Here is a 22,168-nt window from a genome sequence, read left to right on the forward strand (position 1 = left end):
TATGTGTTGGCTCCTATCTGCGGCCCAACAGAGTTATGCTACAGCCCATATTCACCTCCTCATTCTTGGCTCCTGCCGGAGGTTCATCCCAGCTGGTGCTTGTGTCCGCTGATGCACGTCCATCAGCCCTGCAGCACCGACCTGTAAGCGACATAGAGCAGATAAATGTGATGTCAGATTTATAAACACTTGATGTTCATAATCCTGGCTGTAATAATGTATCTGACTTCAGGGTCTCGAGAGGAGCAGTTCAGCAGGTCAGCGAGCAGATAAACGCAACGTCTGCAGCGTCAGGGAGAGATCAGAACGAAGAGCAGGCCAAGTCAGAAGGTCAGAGGTCAAAGATAAAAGGACAAGGAGGTGACATGACTGTGCAGGTCAATTTTTAGCCATGCAAGCTAGGTATGGTAATGTTGGTCTATCAATTGGTTGGTTCCCCACTTTGGTGGACTGAAATATCTCAACAACTATTGGACGCATTTCCATGAAATTTAGGACAGACATTCATGGTCCCCTGAGAATGAATCCTGCTGGCAATCACATGACTTTTCCTGTAGTGCCACCATGAGGTTGTACATTTGTGCATTTTGTGTGAAATGTCTTGACATCTATGTGTGGTTTGCTATTGTCACACTTAGTCAAGCACAGAGTAAACGAGGGATAGGACGCAGAACGCTGACAACCAGGAAGAGCAGATCCTTAAAATGGTTTTAATAATTAAATTAAAGCTACATTTACTCTTTAGAATGAAGGCTCATGATCTGCACATGCGGGTCGCTTTCAGGCCGCGGACAAGTCACACTGAAGTCTGATATGGGCCACATTTAAGCAATACTGTGAACAAAGAAATCAGATCTGGAGAAAAAATCGGAATCAAGCATTAAGGCCTGCAGTCTGAACTTAGCCTTAGTCACACAAGACACACCAGGAAAGATAATTTCAAAAATAAAACAGGAACGAACAAAACACAAAAAACTTAACAGCAATAGCATTTGGTACCCCTTATTTTTAATTTTTTGTTGTAATAAGTTGTGATCCCTTAACCTTTTATCTAGCGCCATCATCTGGTCATAATTATAATTTGTCCAGTACTTTGGTTTATGACCATGTTAGCATTTGTTGATGTTGGCATTTAGCCCAAAGCACCACTGTGTCTAAGTATAGCCTACAGAGCTGCAGTCAGTGGTGGAAATTAAGCACAATATTGAAGTATTTTGGCTTTATGCTACTTAATACTTCTACTCACACATTTGAGAGGGAAATATTTCCACTACATAGCCTACATCTGACACAGCTGTAGGTATGTTGGTTACCTTCCAATTAAAAAAAAAATACATAACATACATTTGATGTGCTAATAAAATACAACACAAAGATTAAAGCAGTGGTTACCCACCTTCTTAGCTTGTGACCCCTTACATAAAAGCAGTGTCTTGTCGGGGTCGCTTGTCACAATTCAAACTATGAGTTATTTGCAGTAAATGATTCCCCTTCTAAACTTCTCAGATGGTTTATTTAAATAGCAGTTTGAACTGGTTCTGTCCTCATCCATTGATCATCTCATGAACCTTCAGATTTATCCTGAGAGCCACTGAAACTACCTAACTTTAACACAATGATGCATCAGTATTAACCATCTAATGTCATATTTAAGAATATACAACTAGGGATATTTTAGTGCAGAAACAGTACTTTTACTTTTGATGTGTGTTTAGACAATAATCCTGCTACAATAGTAATGGAGTATTGTTGCATTACTGTACTGGTACTTTTACAGAAGTAAAGGATGTGAATACTTCTTCCAAGACTGGCTGCGAGTATGGCTGCAGACTCTGTCTTGCTTTGCACAAAGTATTTGAGTAATTACCCATTTCGAGATCTTAGAAAAAGGCATGGTTTTTGAAAATAAGCAAATGTTAAACTCACATTTTTGTCCCTTTTCTCTTACTTTTTAAAAGTTCCTACACTGTCTTTCCTCACAGAAGAACAGCAGAACGAGAACAAACCTGACAAGGACAAACTACAAGCAGAAAACACCAACTGTCAAACAACAAAGTCCAAGGTTTCTCCTGAATCTTTACCACCTTTAGACGAAGAATCTCTGGCAGAACGCGCCTTTGAAGAATACATGATAATCATGGACTCCCTCAGCCCTGAGGTTGTTATTATATAAAATCTAGCACAAATTACTCTGCATATGTCACACCATAACATTATTATTTTTAGAAAAAATATTTGTGTAGGGTTAGCAGATTTCGTCTTTCATCCACAAAATGTTTTTGTTGGTACAAAATACTTTTCACTTTTAAAACTCTACAATGTGCAAAGTTATGTTTCTACAGTAAAACTAATGCACCATCAACGCCTAAATCTTGCTGCTTCTGACTGCGCTCAGATCCAAGAACGTGTGGCGGCCAGACAGAATGAAAATGAAGCAGAAAAAAGCTCATTTCTGGAGTATCTGGATGAACTGTGCAGCGATGAGGTCTTTGTCAGAAGGGTAAGTGGTGTTAATATCATAATGCCACGTCATAATATCCTAATATGGCATGGGATGTGCACGGCCCAGGACCAGAGGGCTCTGCAGCGGGTGATTAAACTGCTCAGAAGATCAATGGTACCCATCTCCCGAGCATCAGGGATATCGGTGAGGTGAGGTGCCTACGCAGAGCCCAATGGATACTAAAGGACAGTACCCACCCAGCCACAGCCTGTTCACCCTGCTGCCTTCGGGGAAGATATATACAAGTTTCTGCTGCCACACAACCAGACTGCAGAGCAGCTTCTCCCCAAAGCTATCATCCTCAGCACTGCTCCGATAGTTTATTTCTTTTTACCATTTTTATAATTGATTCCGTATTAATATATATTTTCTGCTATGTAGCAGAAGGGAGTTACAAAACTCAACTTCACTCTATAACTTGTTAAATTGTGACAATAAACCCACCTACCTAAAATGTAAAGACACTGGCAAGAGTTTGGAGCTGAGAATCAGTGCTGAAGGTACATTAGTTAGTAGTGGAGTAGCTTTCAAATGAAGTATTCACAGCATTCATTCTCATTGAATCGGAATGGTTTTCAAGGCAAAAGCATTTCTGTCATGATAACCTTTTTAACCATGACAATATGACATCTATTCCACCTCCCGATCCCTCAGATCTGGTGACCAATCACAACTCTCCATTCCACACACAGTTAAAAACCAAAGGTGATCGAGATCATAGAGACGTGCCTTCACACACTCTGGTTCTAATTTGTTTTTATTTTATTTGTTGTTTGTGCAATTTTGTTTGTGTGGTGGTTTTATCAAGATATTCTATGCTTTTGTTAATTTACTTATATCCTCTTTTCTGTGTGTGTGTGTGTGTTTTTATCATCATTCCTGTGTTTGTGTTTGCTTGTAATCATCAATCGATTAATCTAATCTCTCTGTAAATCACTTTCAACGTTTGTTTTTGTTTTTTTAAATGTGCTCTGTAAATACATTGACTTAATATAATCTTGTTTCCAGCAAAGGTCCACTATATTTCACGCTGTTGGATGACTGAGATGTTTGGGGAAACAGCTGATAAGATCAACATACATACCTTATTAAGCAATGGCTCTTCCTTTCAGGCGGGGTCGACACTGAACACGGAGTACCTGGATTCCCTCCTTTCTTCAGATCCAGAGCCCATTGACCTTCTCCCACTAAAGGAACTTGAGCAAGAGGTAAAAATAATAATAATAATAGGTTTTGTGGCTGTGATTTGGCACTTTAACAAACTTTGTCAACTCTTGGTTGACGGAGTATTAAGGGAATTTTAGGTAAAACTCTTCAAGTGTGTTTCCTGACAGCGTATTTTATATTTTTATATTTGATTGCAGTATCATTTTCCTATAACAAGTACACTCTGTTGCCAGTTTATTAGGTACACCTAGCTAAAACAAATGCAGTCTAATACCAAAGTCCTGCAATCAAGCCTACCTACTGTATTAGACAGTATTAGTTTTAGCTAGTTGTAGGCCTACCTAATAAACTATCAACTGTGTGTATACATGCTACAGAAAAAAAGTTCCAATTAAAAGTTAAAAAGGCCAATTAAGTCATTCTTTGTTTTTCTCTTGGTCAACAGGCTTTGGAGGTGATCCTGCAGCAGCATTTACATCCACCAGCTGCCGACTCCAACAGAGTAACTCCTGTAACCAAAGAGGCATCTCCAGCTGTTTTGCATGTCGAGGAAACTGCACCAGCTCCAAGAGCTCAATCACGCATTCTGGATCCCCCGGGCTCACAGTCCGACACAAATCCAGACATCAATGGACAAAACGCACCTCTGAGTACGAGGAATATAGGATCCAAAGTTCGGACTCCCTGTTCTGCCCTCCTCCCTTCACTCCTTACAGAAAAACCACTACCACCTGACCCCACAACAAATTACTGTAACCCTGTTAACGCCACATCCAGTCTTTATTACGAGAGCTCCCTTTTCATGGATTATAGTTTTAAATTATCTCAGCAGTTGCTTGCCAAAATCTCCAGAGACACCAGTCTTACTTCTGATTTGGAAACTAGAGGCAACGGTGAATTGGTAGAGGAACCTGCAGCCTCAGTGTCCCTCTCGAACCTTGCAGACACGCAGTCAGCTCAGGTGTCCCAAAATCTTCAGGGAGGACCTATACCCGGGAATCCTCCTGCCTCCGAGTCCCCCTCAACCTCCAGTATTTCTGGGTCAATCCAGGACCCTCATACCATTGCCGTCAAGGATCCTGTGCCCAGTTTCAGAGCTGATTTGTTGAACATAAGCCCACCACAGTCAGCCAGCCCTCCAGCTCTGAGTGTCCTAGCTTGGAAAACACTTCCTCACCCACTGCCCCCGCCACCAGCTCAGATAAGGGAACCTGAGGAACAATGTAGCCCAACGTCCTCTTGTCCTGAGGACTACACAATTCTTATGCCAGCTAATTCAGTTTCCCCTGCAGAGTCCTGTGATCCCCTAGTTGATGGCAATTCATCAGACGCTGTTCCTGAAAAACAGACAATAGAGGCAACAAAAGGACAGCAAGTTTCTGGTGTTTACTCTGAACTCAGCGCAGGAAAACCGGGTGAAACGGAGAGAAAATGTGACAAAAATCTGGGAAAAGGTGTTGGAACAACAGTGACACAAGAGCCAACAGCAAGAAAAGAAGAGATGACTAAAAAGACTTCTGAAAGGAAGGACGATGAAGAAAATGAAGCCAAGCTCAAGGGAACAACAAACACTAGACGCAGGCCGAGGCTGTCAGATCTAAATGAAAGAGAGAAAACAAGACTGAGTGGTGAACTTACTATAGAGACAGCAGAGGAGAGGAAACCATCTGAAAAGAGCATTAAGAAAACAGCAAAAATCACCCCAGAGAGGGACGAGAGGGTAATTAATGAAAAAGAGGAGAGACGGCCCTCAGGAGGAAGGCGATTACATAAAAGAGAGGAGAGTCATTTTGAAGAGCGGAGCCAGGCAACAAAAACAGCAAATACAGCAAAGCAATTTTCAGAGACAGGAGAGACGGAACATCAGAAGCTCGTAGCGGAGTTGCAGAAACTCAATGTGGAGGGAGGTAAACAGTGTGAGGCCAATAACCCCAGAGAGAGCACTGAAATGGGGGCAGAAAATGCTCTAACGGCACAAGAGGAGAAACAGTTGGGCGAGGGGATAGAAAGAAGAGAGGAAGGCATTCAAATGTCTGTAAGAAGAACAAGGAGCATGACGATTGAGGAAAAAGTGCAGCCGACTCTTCCTGCAGCTGGAAGCATAAAGAAAGTCAAACACTCACAGACGGAGAGAAGCGAGATAAGGTCCTCACCAGAGAGAGGAATGCAGGAAGACGACAAACTAAAGGGAAATGTGAAGGAGGAGGAAACTGATCCACAGACTCCACTGATTTCAAGTCCAATGAAAAGAAGCAGGAGCAGGAGAGAGGCAGAGGAGAGTGGGGAGAGGGCCAAGGACGCTGATTCAACGGGACGCAAGACCAATGAGGAACAGGTTTCTGGAAACTGCAGTCTGCAGAGCCCAAGAGTTCAGACTGGAACTCATTCAAAAAAAGACTCAACAAAGGAGTCACCAGGGGAAGGTCCACTGGACAAGAGAAATGAGTCCCCTTGTGTGACAACCTGTGAGAACAACCCACATCTAACCCCGGCTCGGTGTCCAGAGGCCCGGCAACAAAGCGAAACGGTTGCATTAAGTGGAGATGGAGCTGACAGAGGGGTAAAAAGAGGCGAGACAGATCAACATGGGAACATCACGGGACCCAAAACTTTGGGCTTTTACAACTTAAGGTCACAAACTCAAAAACTAAATGCCTCAAAAAGGACAGTAAATAGGAGAGGGGTTCAAGAGGAGGAAGCAACACAGCAGCCATCCAACACCAAACCCCGTCCAGACCAGACAGCAGACGTGAAAGGTGAGGATGAAATAATAAATGAAGAGGCAGAAGGCCCAAGCCTCATGTTGAGTCCGATGAAAAGACACTGGCATGAACGCACAGCTTCTGAAGAGAGAGAGGAAAGGGTGAATAAGACGGTGCGAACATCAGACAAAGTGAGGACTGAAACGGAAATGATCAGCTCAAGTCCGGTGAAAAGAGGAAGGTGGAGGTGCAGAGCAGAGAGAGATGAACAGCAAAAGCTGACAGTGAACAGGAAAGGCCAAGATGAGGCAGAAACATCTGGCGCACCCTCAGCAAGCAGTAACAGAAAAGCCAAGGAGGAAGAGATTTCAGATGCATCAGCTGGACGTAGCAGTGCGATAGAAACCAGAACGAGTCTTAAGGGAACTCTCATCCCACGTTTTCCTTCCAAGAGACTGCGTTGTGAAAAGGTACCCACAAAGTATCAAGAATTCATCTTGGGCAATACAAACAGACCCAAACGACAGCTAGATACAGAGATAAGAAAAGGAAAACACCAAGAAGTGGAAAGAAGATGGATAATTAATAAATGAATGTGCATTTTGCGCTTTAATTAAATGTCTGAGATGTGAAAGTGAGGGGAAACAACACACAGACAGCAAAACCTCCTTTAAATAATTCACTTTAATTAATATTAAATAGAAACAATATTCACAAAACATGTAAAAATGATTATTTTACATAAAATAAAACGTTTTCCTTTACAGTGCGTTTTGTTTATTTTTGCACATACTAGTGTCCTGTTAAAAAAACAAAAAAAAACACAACAACAACAACAACATAACCTTCAAAATACATATGAGGGAATGGGAATTGTATAAATAAGACATTTTAAGACATCAAATGACATTTACGTGAACAACATTTTTTAAAGGTAATTAAAAAAGGTACACTAGTAAACAAGAACAAGTCCTCAAATTCACAACACACACACACACCTCAGAGAGCCAATGGAGTCATAATTTAAGTCATTCTTTGGTTTTCTAATGTTAGCATGGCTGACTGTTTGTTACAGAAATACATACTAAACACACACACACCTCTTAAAAAAATACAACCCTCTGCCAACGATTATTCTGGTTCACTTTGTCCAGTTGCCGCACTCAAGAATGATCAGTATCACAAACTTGACTGAACATCCTGTAGAAAACAAATCCTCACTCAAACTTTTCCTTGTAGTGGAGGTGTCCGTTGCTGTTGTGCACGTTTCCGTTTTTGTTCACAGCCTTCCCATTGGCCAGCGGGACGGACGGGATGTACTTGCTCAGTGCTTTCTGATAGGTCGGGTGGCTTGTCAGCACTTGCAGCAGATTTTCTGTGGAAACAAAGTGTAATGTAAAGAGGATATTACTGTGCTCTGACACGAAATCACCCAGTGACGTGTCATAATCACCTCGAGTCTGACTTCAGCCTTCTCTTAATATTAACCTTTGTCTAAACCTTTCACACCAACGTGCGAGATGCAACTCAGGAGGCTTTTGTATTTGACACGAAGTAATGGAAGGGACAATACCAGCACTCGACCATCAAAATAAAACTGACCACTAAACTGCCAATAAGTGATCAAAACAAACAGGTAAAACAAATCAGGTATTTTGCAGAAAAAAACCCAAATGTTTCTGAGATTCACAGATTGTACTTGTAAACATGTACCATTTGTGAAAACTGTTCTGTAAATCTCTTTTATGTTTGTTTCTCTAAATGTTTAAAAGGTACAAACATAGTGATAAATTACTGAACGGACAGAAATGTGTATGCGTATTTCAGATCCATCAATGGGTTCCTAGTTTTGACTATTATATTATAAAGTAAGCTTTAAATAAAACATGGCAAGGCAATTTTGTTTAAATATGACATTTCATAACAGATTTTACAATTCAGTTACCTAAAAATAAAAAAAGTGCATCATCTGTCCAGTACAACACAGCGGATACTTGGTGCAAAGGTGACTTTTATTTTCCTTACAGTCCGCACAAACAATACGCTCACACGCTCATTGTGTGTCCAAACACACAAAATAACTAAACAAGAGACTTAAGTTGCCTGTTATCCCACTAATATTAAAACAGTTAGTTATGCTGCTAAACTAATTACTCAGAGACGCTCACCCTCAGTAAGCTGTTCTTGATTTGAGGCCAGAGCGTAAAGCTCAGCAGTGTGGTGCTGAGGAACGCCCAGCAGCGCCCCCATGAGGCCGGACAGCTCCTCCGCACTCAGACTGCCTCTGCCCTCTCCGTCAAACAGCTAGAAAAGAAAATAAACTTTGTAAGACAACAGCAAGTAAGAGTGAGATGGTAGATCCTCACATTGTGAAGACGTTCACTGCGAAGGCGACCTTAAGGTGGAGTCTGAAAAAGACTGAAAACAAATAAAACAGGACTTACAGCAACAGCAGTGTGCAGCAGAGACTTGAAGCTGACAAATCCCAACACAGCAGCAACACTCACATAGATCTGCCTGAGGTCCACAGTCTCATCCTGAAAAAAACAAAACATGTTTCTACACACACTTAATATATTTTTATTTTTGTGGGTTGATGTTTTTTTTGGTGTCCAGTGAGAGAAGAAACTGAAATCAAACCGATTTGCTAATTACTAAAAAAACAACACACTTTTACATTATAAAATGGTATTATATTACACTTTGTAGGTCTTGCAAACTGTACAACAAATCACAGAACATGCGAGTATTCACTGGCGATACAGCGCTTCGTGAATAAGCAGAACAATTTTTGGATAATACACAGCTTGGGGCACTAAGATGTTCAGAGGCTTTTTCATCAACATCTTCTGGAGTTAATGGTAGCAGAAAATATACATCACAAATAAATGTCAAGTGAAGAGATGACAACACACAAGATAAACAAATGACCATAAAACTCCAGAGGACGTGTAGCACCCCCCTGCAGTTGTTAGTTATCTACAAAAACAAAGATAACCAGCAGTGAAAAATGTCAGAGTCCTGGAAGATGCATCAAGCTCAAGTAGATAATCTTAGTACAAACACACACACACACACACACACACACAGTCCCTACCCTGGAGAAGAGGCCACAGATAGTGACGGCTGTCTGTTTATCCGTGAGTCGGAGAATAGAGGCGAGCTCCTCTGCACTGGCCTTTGACCCCTGAGCTCCTGACTGACACCTGTCAATCATTCTCTCCAGTGCTGCTTCCACGTCACGCGCTCCCAGACTGAAAGAGAGAACGAGGAAGATGGTGAGAAGAAGAGGAAAAGAAAGAAGAGAAAAGAAGGCCAGGAGCCGAACACAGATGTTCTCTTACCCGTTTCTGCGTAACAGCGAGAGTGTTTCCCTGGCAGGCGACACCAGTGGGAGCGAGAGACCACCCACTTTGTTGACAGGAACTCGGCCCTCCATCACATAATCTGTAGCTGGTACTCTGAGGGCCCTGAAGCACAGCAGAGAAGTTCATTATAAGAGACATCAGGTATACAGGCTATTATTTATTAAAAGGTCTTGCGTTAACTCCATGAGCTAAAGTTTGAGAGCTTTAGTTCAATTCCTGCGGCCAAATCAGTGCAATTTCACATCAGTTTTGGACTAAAACCTAAAACAGACGTCCTCAAATGTCCATTTTGATTTGTTTTGAATGAAATTAATGTGATTCAAGACAACAAGGCTGTCATTTTTCATCAAAAAAAAAAAATAGAGAGTGGATTCTGGGTGACAGGAGATCGAGGGATGACAACTCCAAAACTTTGTCCAAATCACGAGCTTGCAATGTGGGACTGGGGCGGTTATAGTTTGTCAGTGTGAAATGAATCCAAACACACAAAAAAAGCTGATTAGGACAAAATAAAATATGTCATGCATGTGACTGAAGTGCCCAAAATAAACTGTGGTCTCTACGATAAATACCAAAAACAGCACAGCAGTTAATCAGTGGATGTTAAAACATAGAGAGACACACAGCATGGCCTCCTGTCTGCCAAAGAAGTATCCATGAAATAAATATGGCTCTTTGTGAACATCTATTGGCAGCTGTGGGAAACTACAACATCTGCAAACTCCTCAACAGCCAATGTGTGTTTGTTTTCTTTCAGATTGAGAGATTATTGGGCCCATTTATTGGAGCCCTCCCTGACCAGCCTGGCATCCCAGCAGCCAGTGATTTAACAGATTAAAGAGCAGCACTGATCCACAGCACTAGCAAGCTGCTTATAAATTATACTCTTATCATCATTCATTTGTGCAGCGAAACATTAAATATCATCTTTTATTGTATTTTACATTCTATGCTACATTGCTGTACTATAATATTACGTTATACTATATCACAACATTTAACAATACAATTGCTCCTGTATAGTTTCTATAGAATTTCCATTCTTATATTATTTCCACTTCTAATTATTCAAGTTTTACTTTTTTCTACTTCTCTATCCTTATTTCGGTCGTTGTTCTGCTGCAACACCAGAATTCCCCCTGTGGGGTGGGGACCAATAACGGCTCATCTTAAATTATTACTGAATGTATCTGACATAGTTTAAGGCAGCAGGTGCTAAGCTGTCAGAAAATAATGACAAAAAATAAATAAATTGTTGCCACTCTGACTTGAAGATGATCCAAGTAGGATCAAAACAGTGTCACTTTTAAGGGATGAAGTAAGTGTGCAGGCGTAACCCCTCCCCCTTTCAGCCCATTGTACCCGACATTGTGACATAAATCCTAAAACAAATTCATGTTCTTCTACTTACTTGGCCATGAGTTTCTGAACATTGTCTGCGTAAAGGTCGGGGTCGTCCTTCTCCTCCTGGGAAGGACTGTAGACTGGCAGGAACTGGACCACCATAGAGGACAGACATCATTTTATTTCATTTAAAGTCACAGTAGCAGGTAAAGGTGGGACAGGTTTCACATCCCAAAGACAACAGAAAAACACACAGCGGTTATAAAATATTTTTATATTCACACATTCAAATCAAAATTTTAAAAGCAGGCTCACACCAAGCTAAAGAGAACTGATCACTCCTGTATGTCTGTTACACCTCTGACCCCACCCACCACAGGTGATCAGCGTGGTCAGGGGTGTGTTGCAGGAGAATGATAAACTTGTCTTACCTCAATAGTCATGTTGGTGTAGAACTGTGAAGTCGTGTACCACAGTGCCTCAAGCCTAAACAGACAAAAAGCCAATCTTATAGTTCATGTACAAAAATCACTGTTGCTGTGCGTAACTGCTACGCCTGAGTGGGGCGGGGAAATAAAACAATAAATGATCATTATCGCTATGTCATTTCCAACAATATAACAAAATTTTTTTAATTAATTTGAATCACAAAATGAATTAGCACTTAATTTTTCTATTAAGATATTTATCTTGTTGAGGAAAAGGGACTGAAAAAGCCTTTCACTAACTTTACTCTAGGTGTATTTGTTGAAAAAAGATTTTATAAATAGTTTTGAATGTTCTACCTCGGATTTATTAAGTGATCCACTGTCCACTGTGTTTTTTCTGACCAAAAAGAAAAGTTTAAAACCACAATTAACCATATAGTTTCTTTCAACTTTTACTCAGGAGCAAAAAATCTGCCTTTAAACTTGAAAGAAATAGTGATTTCACAGCCCTACACCTGAAAAAAAAAATAAGTCACATGTTCCCAACATTTTAAATGATAATCCCCCAAAACGATTTATGCAGGAAGTGAGGGCCCCGTCCAAAGAAAATGTTCATTCACTTTAAAAAGTTGTACATTATTTAAATCAGCAGCCAGTTAAATGTATTTAATTACTCTTGATTAGTTGTTTGTAGATTTTACTTTGGATCAAATTTGACTTTTTGCAGGTTGTCATGATTATTGTCATGCAATAAAAAGAAAATAAAACTTGGCAAGGACTGAATAAAACGTAGATACAATTTTCTATTATGGTATGTTATTTGAAATATACACACAGTATAGATGGAGAGATAACAAAGATATAAAGATAGATATAAAGACATGTCTGTGAAGGTTAAAATCACTGGCAACTGGACTTGGTTGAAGATACTAGAAGATGTTTCACCACTTATCCAAAAGACTTGCACTTGCCTACAATGGTTGTCTAATACACTCAAGAGATAGTTAAAAATTACAGCTACTATATAAATGGTTTGACAATATTTCTCCAACTGCAGAGAAATTCATACAACACATACACACATATTGTCATATCAACCAACACTACCTAGAAGGCGCTAAGCTTCCGTAATGCATACAGTTGTGAATTTACACTCACTTACAAGTTTATCTGCTTTAGAAATGGGTCCTTTTGGAGGATGCAAAAAAAAATCAAGTTACTGAGCAGAATCCAAAGTCCTGGAAGTTGTTAAAATGACTGTCCCACCTTTCCGCCTATATAAAACACACACATTAACCAGACAGTTAGATTGGAGGAACTCACCAGCTTGTTCCTTTGTATGTCCAGCGAGTAGTATCCTGAGAAAAAGTCATAAAAAGACTAATTAAAACATGGACTGAATGCAACAACAAAATAATCTATCCATAGTAACAGACTGGGTGGAGTTTTTTTTTTTTAATAAAGCATGTGTAATTCTAGTCCCTTTCCCCTACTACACACCCTCACAGGAACTAGTATGCAAACATACCAGCCTGGACAAATATTACATGATGTTTATAAACGTAACTACAATCTGATAAAAGGATAGTGCAGTGTGCACACTGACCTATGGACAGGGAAGTGTCAAAAAGACATGGCAGATACAAATAAGTAAGAACCGCATATCAAAAGAAACCGCAGTAACGAAACAAATCGTCCCCTGTATGTGCCAAGTCATGCTACAAATGCATGTTGCTCAACTTCTGGTCTTGTTTTTAAAATCATTTAGCCACTATAATTCAGGCTTTTTAATGTCTGTACCTTAACCAAGCAGACTTGTTTGGGAAGTGATTTCCTCTCTTAATAAATCGAGTCGTATTAATTATTAAGATAACGATAAAATAGTTTAAGATTTTGTCTGCAAGTTATTTTAGTTTTAATTATTTAATTATATTTTAAATTTCTCTGTAAAGCACTGTGGTCAGCAACTATTGCTTCTAAAAAGGGCTTTACAAAATCAATTTGACTTTTAGCCACAATTTAAAATTCTTTAGTTGTTTCATACATTGTTTTATACTGAAACATAAGCAAAAGGTTTGTCAAAAGTTTGTTTACTCTGGTATTTTGTAAGGCCTTTCTAAAATACCTTGGAAACTGTTTTTTGTCTTCTAACAGCAGTTACATGTTTTAATATTAAAACTCTGAAAACCATTAGCTTGTTTGACAATTTGGCAGATTCCCTTCTCTCTGTTTATGGTGAGGCTGAGAGAAGATAACTACCGGACATGTTCACACATCGCGATCTGTTGGACATTTGCTTATTTAGCATATCCTTTACAATTTAACCAAATAATCTGTTCTTTATGGCTTCACGTAGGAAAACAGGAGACAGTACAAACATAATTTCTTTCTTAAATGTGTAGATTTGAAGCCAAGCAGGCCATCTTTAAAACAGGGTGAACATGCTCTTTTTATTTTATCTGGTTTTCAATCACATATCAAAAGAAAGGTCATCCGTTTGGCGGGGTGAATTGGAGACAAAAAAAAAAAAAAAGGGAGAGTACATCTTTTTAGTTTTTTTGTAAAGATTTTCTCTAATGTTAAATCTTTTGTTTGTTTACAACCGCAAAACCAACTTTGAGGGGACCTTTTGGAGTGTTCTTACTCCGAGACCTTAAAATCATGGCCCTGCTTTAAATTTAAGTGTATTCACTCCTCAGTCTCCCTGGATAAAACACATTTTAAAAGTAAAGTTACCCAGTCTTACTCTTGAACAGGAAACATGACAACTGCAAGTATCAAATACGTCATGTTTATCAGTTAGCAGATGTTGTTACCAAATAGCAGGCCGACCTGTCGAAGCCGATGACTACACTCACCAGCTCATTTGGGTAACGCAACAGAACAGGTTGGACTGGGACTCCGGCAAGGAAGGCACCTGGTCACAGTGAGATGGGAAAAAATGAGACAAGAGTGGAGAGACTGGATTGAGTCATTTTATTAAAGACAGTAGTTGATCATTCAGAAACAAAACAATCCGCTGCTACGCCCTCTCACACCATGCATGCCTCTCATTCCAATGTAATGATTTGCACAAACAGCGGCCACCTTTAATAATTTTAATAATAATAATAATAATAATAATAATAATAAGCGTTATGAATACATAATACCTTTCTTAACAATGTTAGAACTAGCTTATGTTACGGTTTGTGCCGAGAACCACTACTCACCAGGCTTGAATTTGATGAGAGCGCTCCCGTTGGTCGTGGTTCCCTCAGGAAACATCAGCATCTAGCCAAGAAATAAGAAACGTAATTCATGGAGTTAATTCAAGGCTTGTGCCGACTAAACGATTTTCAGCATCAGCCGATGGCCGTGTCGTTCACACTACACAACTTGTGACAGGAGTCTTGAAGTCGTTTTGGCGTTCACACTACGTGACTGATTGGTGACAGGGGGTCACACACTACACGAGCTGACAGCAGCTAAGTCACCCGACGCTGGTCTCCAAACCACATTTTTTCAAGAAAACATGGAAAATGTGAAACGGGAAATGACACGAACCTAAAGACAACAGCTGTTTGTTATTATAAAGATAACAATTATAAAGACAAAGAATATGGGTGAAAGAATGGATTAGCACACGCAGGTAGCAGGGATTGACTGAGCTACAGAGAAAGCTGCAGGTCAGTAAAATGTGTTTTGCAGAGAAAAAGTAGCTGCCTGCTCTCATTGGCTTACTCCTCCAAATATTTGCATGCTAGATATCTGGCAGTCGTTGGCAATGTGTCAGAAATGTGTCAGGGAGCCGTTTCGATGAGTCGTTGAGTAGTTCACACATAACGACTGATTTACCCCCAATCACAGCCTGACAGTCGCTGAGCTTGCCCAGCGGCAAATCAGGCAAAAAATTGTGTAGTGTGAGCAAGGATTAAGGTGTGACTGCAGCTCTGTGCACTTCCAGCAGGTGAATTTACAGGCTTTCAACACAACATTAAAACCTGCATCAAAGAAACAACTACTATACTGATAATTAGGGCTGCGACTAAATTATTTTCATTGTCGATTATTTTCACGATTAGTTGTTTGGTCTATAAAATGTCAGAAAATGTTAAAAATGTCAGTGTTTCCCAAAGCTCAAAATGACTTCCTCGTCGACAACCCAAAGGATATTCAGTTTACTGTCATAGAGGACTAAAGAAACCAGAAAATATTCACATTTAAGAAGCTGAAATCAGAGAATTTTTACTTTTTCCCCCTTTAATAAATTAGTCAAACAGATTAATTCATTATCAATATAGCTGATAATTCATTTAATATTGACAACTAATCAAATTATTGTTGCATCTCCACTGACAACGTATCTTAAGGCCAAGCTTGTGGTTCTGTACAGATGGACTGGTTTTAATTTGATTAAACGCTCAGCATCTTCTGTTTATTCCCACTAAAGGACTGACCTGAGGTTAACTTTGTGCCATTTCCCACCCCAAAGACTTCATCTAATCTTGATCATCTGTTTTCAGGTGCTGAAGCAGAGATCTATAACGCTAATCCTGACAAGTCATTTGTTAGTTATTCTTTTTGAACGGTTTCTGGTTTGTCTTGTTATTGTTGTTTAAGTGACTACAGCATCACCCTATTTGTTGCAGGATGAAGTAGATAAGTGCTTATCTGCCTTTTCACTTAAATAAACAAGGTGCACCAGATAATCTTTTGTCAACACTCTTAATAGCGTTCGGTTGTCGATCATCAACACATTTTACCTGAGGCCAGTAGCCATTGGAGGTCAGCCTCTCTTTGACCTGCGCGACTGCCTTTTTCCTCGACTGTGGATCCTTCCTGCTCACCAGCACAGACTGGTTGAACTCCAGCAGAGCTGAAACACACACACAGTCAGGCAAGACCAGAACCAAGGGAGGAGTCCAGAGCAGACGGCCAAAACTTCAAGACAGGAAGTGCCAAAGCAGGCAGAGCTGAATAGAAGCCAAGGAGTGAGTCAGGAGTGAGTTGTTTATCTTTGGACTTCTCACATACTTTAATTTTGCTCTTGACCCCTGTATTCAAGATGTTAACCCTGGTTGTTTGCCAAACAGGTGGGCGACCCGGGTTGAGATTTCCCATCTTCGAGCACTGTAAAACGCACTGTGCCCTGCAAGTTAGTGTGCAAGAAACATAGAAGAAAAATTTCCAGCTGAGATTAAAACCAAAATTTGGTAAGAACATAATTTCATCCAAGCATAAATACAAACATGACAAGTGACTTCATCCTGCTGGATACAAGCTGGCAGTACTACGTTTTTGGCAGGATGCTCTCCATTCAATACCTCCTATTGCTTGCCCAAGTGAAAGTTTTACACTTTCCTCTGCGTGCCTTCTATTACGTCTCGGCAAAGATATTTTCCATTGCTCTGTTTCTCCTGTTGTCCTTCACATTTTCACTGTCTCCTACGAGGAAAGTATGCAGATACAAGGAGAAGGGGGAATAGGTAAAGATGAAACTCTACAGCTTTTGAAGCCTTTATGTTGACATGAATTTCTAAAATCACCATTAAAAAAAAAAAAAAAAAAAAAGTATGGAAAATTACCAATTGAGAAAAACTTAACCCACGATCTATGTGCGTTTTTCTGCTATGGGACAGTCAAACATCTTGCATCTAACACAGTACAGAGTGTGGCCACTTTCAACACATTTCAAATAAACAATGAACTTCACACCCAAACCAAAAGACAAGACAGGAGTGTCTTACAACAGCAGGTAAGAAAAAAGCAGGTGAACAAGGTGAATAGTGTGCAGTGCAGGGTCAGAGGCAACATAATTTATTTGTTTTTTAACGAACAAAAGGAGAGGTTGTCCACACGATGAGTTCAAAGTCTAAAGAGGCTAAGTTTTGACCAACAGGGGCACTAGCACTTTTTCCAAGCAGGTAAACATGGCTTCCCCACCCCTCTCTCCGCCTCCATGACAGAGCTACCTGGTACCAAGTGACTGCATTAATGAACTACAGCAGTTAACAAGTGTCTGGGCTGCGACTAATTATATTTTAATGATCACTTACCTGCCAGTTACTTTCTTGGATTACTTATTTGGTCCACTTACGAAAAATGTCCATCACCATTATCCCGGAGTCCAAGGATGATGTTGAGTGCTACCAACAATCCAATTATTATTAATAATAATTTTTACATTTATTGAGTTTTAGCTGACGCTTTTATCCAAAGCGACTTTCAATTTCAATTTCTCTTTCTCTCTCATTGATTCATTTATCAATCAACTAATCATGTCAGCACTGGTTAGATGATCCAACTGCAGTTTTAGAAGGAACAACCAACATGTCAGACTAACTCATTCACAGCCCCTCACCTCCTATGACTGGCAGGCTGGTGTTCTCCGACCGCGACACCACCGTTGCCAGCTGGGTTTGACACAGAACCATCATGTCCAGAAAGCTGCTGTGAGGTGCCACCACCAGCACCGGTGCCTCCTTCAGGTCTGCCCTGCGACCTTTGACCTTCACCCACAGAAAGCCCAAAAAGAAGAAGGCAGCTCGGCTCAGCCACAACAGCATCGGGTGGAGGAGCCAGAGCCGCCAGCCCTTGACGGGCCGAGAGCGTTCCTCCTCAGGCAGGCCGGCCAATCGTAGCCGGGCAAGAGGCCACATGATGAGGAAGCAAAGAGCCGCCAGGATCACGCGTAGAGGGAAGAGGATGCTGCCCAGGATGATGCCCTATATATATATATATATATATATATATATTTTAGAAGAAAAAGAAGGTACATTTAAAACATAATTTAGGTCTACATCTTGTAAAATCACAAACATGGTTGATGTTAAAACTCTGACACAATCACTTTTTATTGATTTAACACATTACTTAAACGCAAAGTAATTTGTACTGTCACAATGTATCATGATCAAAATAAATTATTTAATAGTCTTTTGTCTGGTGTATAGCAGCACACCATTTACTGCATTGACAATCACTTTTTTAGATAGATTCATTTGCCATATTTTGCTTTCTATCAGTATATCATTTTCTTATGAGCATCATGAAACCAATTTAAGGCCATGTTGTCCAGCCCAGCTTGCACGTTTGTCATAGGAGTTATGCAACTCTGTGGTATGTAATCAGTCATGCTTTTTCTATGCAAAAAACATTTATGACTCGTCTGTTTTGCTTAAGCACAACACTCAAAAGAGAGCTGTGACTTTGTTCTCTTATGAGCAAAGAAGTTGGGAAACAGAAATGAGGCATGTTTTAAAAAAAGACCATAAAAGGTAATTTTATAAATATAGCATCATTATCTCACGGACTCTTTGAAATCACAGTAAGTTGCGTTTACAAGTTAGGATGGAGGTCAAATTACTACTTGAGTTTCCTCAGGTGGCCGATTTTGTGAGAGCTGAGTGAAGCCCTTCTTATCTAGCTATCAAAAAGTACAGCGTCTTTTCCTCTCCGCTCCACTGCAGCCCTGAAATCAAATGTTCAGACTTTAAATTTGGACATTACCTTGATCCTCTGCGCCCTGGTCAGCTTCAGGTCATGAATGAAGGGATCTGGATGCTCGTGCGTTGCTGAGTAACCGTCGTAGCTCTCCATGGCGAGGCAAACTTGACAGTTAAACAAAAAATAAATAACAAACTTGAATAAAAAATGTTTTATATCCACTCCCTTATCGGTTGAAGAAAAGAAAAACAAGTCAAACAAGATGTTGGTAAAATAACGTTAGGCTTGTTTTTGTGTTGACGGTTTCCCAATTTGTCGAACAAACGTTACAAGTGTTTTGCGCAGTCCGATTAAAAATAGACCGTTCGCTAAAAGATAAAACCAACGGCTGGGGACAAACACACAAGAGACGACGTCGACGACGACAACAACGACAACGACAACAACAACAACAACAACCTGGCTAAAAACAAACTTCTCTGATCTCCAACCAACACATGGCGAAACACACGCTAAAGAAATCCAACCCACCTACCACTCTCTCTTTCTTTCTTCTATGCTTTCTCCTCACCTGTCCCGCCCCTTCTCTCTGACAGCCAGGCCTACCACCACGGCTCAGGGTTGGGTCAGGCGAGTCGAACCGGTCCCTGAAACTGAACTACGGTGTGTCCCTAGACTTTTTTGGGGGAGATGTATGGAAGCCCGCTACTGCTAGGAATAGAAAACGAAAAAATCGATGTCATGTTGAATCATACAAATAAAAATACCCCTAGTAATTCTGAAATCTGAGTTAAAATTCTAAGAAAAATCTGAATTATATGCCTACCAGCTGTTAGCTAACTCAGAAAGAAAGAAGAAGGAAGTTTGAGGATGAAGAGTTTTTTCTGCATTTTGACAATAAAGTTGAAATGTCCAAATGATGATAGCAAAGTTGAAGTAGCCTACCATTTCAACTTTATTCTCATAATTTCAACTTTATTCTCAAAATGGTACTTCAACTAAATTCTCATCATGTTGACTTTATTCTCGTAATTATAATTTTTATTTTCATTGTGTTGACTTATTGGCTTGTTTTCCTTTGTATAGCCTACATTTAAATCCTCCTGAAGCTATTTTTTGCACAGGCACTTAGGCTACAACATGAATAAAAATATATTTTATATAATACAAACATTTGTCAAGAAATATCACAGTATTGCACTCAATCCCAATCACTTCTGGTGTAGGCACAATGGGTAAATAAATGCAAGAGAAAACCCCCCAAAACGTAATCTCATGAGTTTGCTTCTCTTAAAGTTGAGCCCTGTAAACCGTCCTCAACTGACATTAACTTTAACAAGAGCAGTTAAAGTGGGCGTCAAACGTTTTCTGTAGGTTTTTTCTGCATATTTGACATCTACATAGGCTACATCACTGAAAGCAGGTGGATATTAAATATTATGGTAACTTGTGTGGATTTAAGAGAAAAAAAAACAGAAAAAAAGAAAACAATTTCTGTCCAAATTAAATTACTTGTTTGCCAATTAAACTGTTAATGCCCTCCTCTTACACTTCCATCATCCATAACAAAAGCTTTCTGCCTCTAAAGTTTTTGCCCCACCTAACCTGCTTTTGTTCTCCCTCCAGGGTGTTGCTGGTGATACTAACACAAACTCCTTCTGTGGAATAAAAATACACCCACCCTGTCAAGGATAACATTAAATAGCACAATTTACAGAAAGAAGGAAAAGTACAAGGTTGAGAGGTTTAAATAGTTTTTTTAAATTTTATTTCTGGTTAAACTAAACAGAACGTTTTACATAATGTATAGGCCTTCAACTCATAGGTTGCCAAGTTGTCACACTTTTAGTTAGCAGTAATTAAGTAACAATATTGTAACAAAGTAGCTGTGGTTGCTCATAATTTATTTTTTTATGATCTCCAGGTCATGTACTAGCCGAAGTATCTTATTTTCTCAAGAAACACCTTAGTGCCCCTTCAGTAACTTTAGAGTTACACTAAAATAAATTCAAATAAGGACAATGGGCAGGTAGTCTACTTTTGCTATGCCAGTAAAATAATAATAATAAAAAATAAAAAAGGTACATCCTCACACTGATGTAAAACTCCTATACACAGGCTATTGTTTATTTGTACATTTATTTGCAATAAACACCCGGGTGGGTGGTGATGGTACAGTGGATAAGACCCATGACCTGGGTTCAACTCCCCACTGTGACTCACCAATGTGTCCCTGAGCAAGACACTTAGCCCCTAGTTGCTCCAGAGGTGTGCAACTTCTGACATAAATAGCAATTGTAAGTCGCTCTGAATAAAAGCTAAATGAATAAATGTAACCAGAGATGTAAGATTTGCTAGAAACAGTAGGCCTATAGCTAGATTTGTGAAGTTCTAATGTCTCATTTCATAATGTTGCATAATCATACTTGAATTGTTTATCATTGTTAGCTTGAGATATCAAACCTGGTTTTCTCGTGGTTGTGACTGAAATATCTTATTATCTTAAGTAAACAAATTCATGTTTTTTCATGATTGACTCTATACCAGGTGTGTCCAAACTACGCCCCGCGGGCCAACTGCAGCCCACTGCATGATTTTAAATGGCCTGTGGGGAATCTCTAAAAATTAAATTAGAAAATGGCTTGAGCTTATTTCTAATAAACTGCACTGTACCTACATTGCACATCATAGTTCCTCCCTAGGATCCTCAACTCCCAGTCAGGACGCCATCATCTTTCTGCTCAACCACATCTACGCCCACCTGGACAAGCCGGTGAGGGTCATGTTTTTTTGACTTCTCCAGTGCTTTGAACACCATCCGTCCGGCCCTGCTGGGTGAGAAGTTGACAGCGATGCAGGTGGATGCCCCACACGTGACCACAGCACGTACACCTGCAACACTCTGTGTCGGACAGCGTGATCAGTAACACCAGGGCCCCGCAGGGGACTGTCCTGTCTCTCTTTCTCTTCACCATCTACACCACAGACTTCAACCACCACACAGTGTCCTGCCAGCTTCAGAAGCATTACAAATACCTGGGAGTGCACAATGACAATAAACTGGACTGGGCCGACAACACTCAAGCCCTCTACAGGAAGGGCAAGAGCCGCCTTGTCTTCTGAGGAGGCTGAGGATGTTTAAAGAGTCTGTTGTGGACAGTGCTATCCGCTTTGTCGATGCAAGTCGGGGAAGCAATCAGAATTCAAGATTCCCAGAGCAAGATTAAA

General features: G+C 40.2%; 1 protein-coding gene across 2 annotated transcripts; it reads right to left on the reverse strand.

Annotated features, from left to right (window-relative positions):
* Window positions 1-7,037: 7,037 nt before the first annotated feature.
* lpcat4 (lysophosphatidylcholine acyltransferase 4) lies at window positions 7,038-19,494 on the reverse strand. Of its 2 annotated transcripts, none has more exons than XM_038731365.1 (14): window positions 19,476-19,494; window positions 19,004-19,104; window positions 17,856-18,219; window positions 16,258-16,370; window positions 14,725-14,785; window positions 14,371-14,429; window positions 12,836-12,870; window positions 11,516-11,570; window positions 11,152-11,234; window positions 9,717-9,842; window positions 9,470-9,626; window positions 8,817-8,909; window positions 8,541-8,676; window positions 7,038-7,747 (listed from the first exon to the last, which is right to left on the reverse strand). In XM_038731365.1, exons 2-14 carry the CDS (start codon window positions 19,091-19,093, stop codon window positions 7,590-7,592), a joined length of 1,530 nt encoding a protein of 509 aa, XP_038587293.1. In that variant the 5' UTR covers window positions 19,094-19,104; window positions 19,476-19,494; the 3' UTR covers window positions 7,038-7,589. The 2 variants fall into 2 exon arrangements, with proteins under 2 accessions (XP_038587293.1, XP_038587294.1); XM_038731366.1 differs by having other exon boundaries at window positions 19,472-19,490.
* Window positions 19,495-22,168: the final 2,674 nt, after the last annotated feature.

Source organism: Micropterus salmoides, unplaced genomic scaffold (genome assembly GCF_014851395.1).
Source record: "Micropterus salmoides isolate LMB-PRFRI ecotype aquatic unplaced genomic scaffold, ASM1485139v1 Ms_hic_scaffold_2, whole genome shotgun sequence".
Classification (NCBI taxonomy): domain Eukaryota; kingdom Metazoa; phylum Chordata; class Actinopteri; order Centrarchiformes; family Centrarchidae; genus Micropterus; species Micropterus salmoides.